Genomic DNA, 2,395 nt, shown 5'->3' on the forward strand with positions numbered 1-2,395 from the left:
GCAGGGCATGCCCAGGGTCATCCAGCTTGTTAGGAGTCGAGGCTGAACAGGCCCAGCTGGAGGTGCTGAAGCCCAGTTGGAGCAGGGAGCAGCTGAGATGCCCAGGTCAGCGTCCAGAGCCGGCAGATGGTCACAGGCCATCTTCTGCTTCACCTGGTTTACATTTCGCTTGACCTACTCCTGACCCCACCTCAGAGGCAGCCCAGTGAGCTCTAAGGGGTCCCAGGGGCCGTTAGCTCGGGACTCCGCCACCTTACTCCAGGCACCGATCCCATGAGTGGTCACACACACAGACACCCCTTCATCCAGGAAATTGACTGTCCCTAAATCCCAAGACATTTGAGAACTTCAGGGGGACTAGGAAGGGAAAAATGGGGAATCTGTAGGCCAGACATGTTTTCTTTGGCCCACGCGGTGTGTTTTTTGAAAAGTACACCAACATTTAGCTCTCTCCTCCTCGCTTCCAAGATGACCAAGAAAAGAAGGAATAATGGTCGTGCCAAAAAGGGCCGCGGCCTCATGCAGCCTGTCCGCTGCACCAGCTGTGCCCGACGCGTGCCCGAGGATGAGGCCATTAAGAAGTTCGTCATTCGGAACATCGTAGAGGCTGCGGCCGTCAGGGACATTTCCGAAGCGAGGGTTTTCTACGCCTATGTGCTTCCCAAGCTGTGTGTGAACCTGCATTACTGCGTGAGTTGTGCCGTTCACCGCAAGGTAGTCAGGAGTCATTCTCGGGAAGCCCGGAAGGACCGAACACCTCCACCCCGATTTAGGCCTGTGGGTGCTGCCCTACGGGTGCTGCCAAAGCCCATGGAAGGAGCTAAGTCCTTAAAGACTGAAGAATACTATCCCCTGGAAAGAAAATAAAGTGGAAATTATACTTAAAAAAAAAAAAAAATAGGGACTTCCCTGGTGGCGCAGTGGTTAAGAATCCGCCTGCCAATGCAGGGGACACGGTTCAAGCCCTGGTCCGGGAAGATCCCACATGCCGCGGAGCAGCTAAGCCCGTGAGCCACAACTACTGAGCCTGTGCTCTAAAGCCCGTGAGCCACAACTCCTGAGCCCACGTGGCACAACTACTGAAGCCCGCGCGCCTAGAGCCTGTGCTCCGCAACAAGAGAAGCCACCACAGGGAGAAGCCTGCGCACCGCAACGAAGAGTAGCTCCCGCTCACTGCGAGTAGAGAAAGCCTGCGTGCAGCAACGAAGACCTGATGCAGCCCAAAATAAATTTAAAAAATTTAAAAAGTACACCAACATTTACATATTGAGAGAGATCACCAAAATCTGGATTTCCAGCTTTTCTGGAAAAATTGGAAGATCTTGCAACCCAGGGCCCACGTTTAACAGTACATCGGAGCTGAGTGGCAGCTGCCCCTCTTTGGTAGGAAAGGAGCCGCCACACCTCCCCCAGGCAGCCTCAGTCCCTTCCATACCCTGGTGTCCCCCACCGCCCCACCTCCACTGAGACCAGGTACCAGGCCCATTTGTCATCGTGCTGTTACTGGCCTGTTTCTTGGGTACAGGAAAAATATGTCTCTGCTATTCTGCCCCAAAAGTGCTAGGAAGAAAAAGCGGCTGAGAGGGCCATGGGCTTCTTGGTACAAGTGAAGAATGTTCCTGGGTATGGAATATGCAAAGCGTGTCTGACCCCTGGTTCTCTCCACCTGAGTATCTCGCACACCTTTGGGCTGTAACCCCCTGTTAAGGCATTTCCAAGCTCTTCCTTGATGTCCTCCTCCCATCCTCCGTCCACCCCCTTTGGTTTCTTGTCCCTGAAACCCCTGCAGAAACACATGTGCGTCTGTGTCCGACTCCCTATCTTGGGGGGCTCGGCTGACACTGCTGACTTGGTAAAGATGGTAGCAGCTGAGCAGACCTCCTCTTGGGGCTCCTGACCGTCCTCCCAGGCTCCCAGCTGGAGGGACACAGGGGCCAGGTGTCTGATATGGCCAGGCTCACGGGCTTCGGTTTCTGGGTCCTGCATCCCCTGGGTGGCCCCCCGGTGGTCCACGGTGAATGGAGTATGAAGCCAGCTCCCCCCACCTAAGAGAAGATGGGACTCAAGCAGATACAGAGAGGCAGGTGCAGAGATAGAACAGCGAGATTGCCAGTGAGATGTGGGAACTGCTCTCCATGCAGCCGAAGTGAGCTGCTTAAGACACAGACCCTCAAACATTTCAAAGCCTTTTTCCTTTTTTTTAATGGACCTCAGGTGCACAGAATGCAATTACTCATGATCCTTGTTCTGTGACATACTTATCGATCCTAGCTTTCAAGTTACGTTTGTTTATTGTTTGAATAAGAATACCCCCCACTGCGACCATGCCATGATGGTAACTGCTGTCCACCCACACTTATCTTTCCCTTGACTTTTACAAACAGTTTTGTCCTGT

At 53.4% G+C, this 2,395-nt stretch overlaps 1 protein-coding gene across 1 annotated transcript; it reads left to right on the plus strand.

The window, feature by feature from the left end:
* The first annotated feature begins 393 nt into the window (after positions 1-393).
* On the plus strand, positions 394-867 carry LOC112401132 (40S ribosomal protein S26-like). The gene has a single exon (XM_024747215.1). The coding sequence runs from the start codon at positions 394-396 to the stop codon at positions 865-867; it is 474 nt and encodes a 157-aa protein (XP_024602983.1).
* The last annotated feature ends 1,528 nt before the right edge of the window (positions 868-2,395 follow it).

The sequence above is a fragment of the Neophocaena asiaeorientalis genome, unplaced genomic scaffold (assembly GCF_003031525.2).
Source record: "Neophocaena asiaeorientalis asiaeorientalis breed wild unplaced genomic scaffold, Neophocaena_asiaeorientalis_V1.1 scaffold607, whole genome shotgun sequence".
Lineage (NCBI taxonomy): Eukaryota > Metazoa > Chordata > Mammalia > Artiodactyla > Phocoenidae > Neophocaena > Neophocaena asiaeorientalis.

Coding starts and splice junctions, on each gene's coding strand:
- LOC112401132 (XM_024747215.1), top strand. CDS start 394: ATGTTTTCTTTGGCCCACGCGGTGTGTTTTTTGAAAAGTACACCAACA.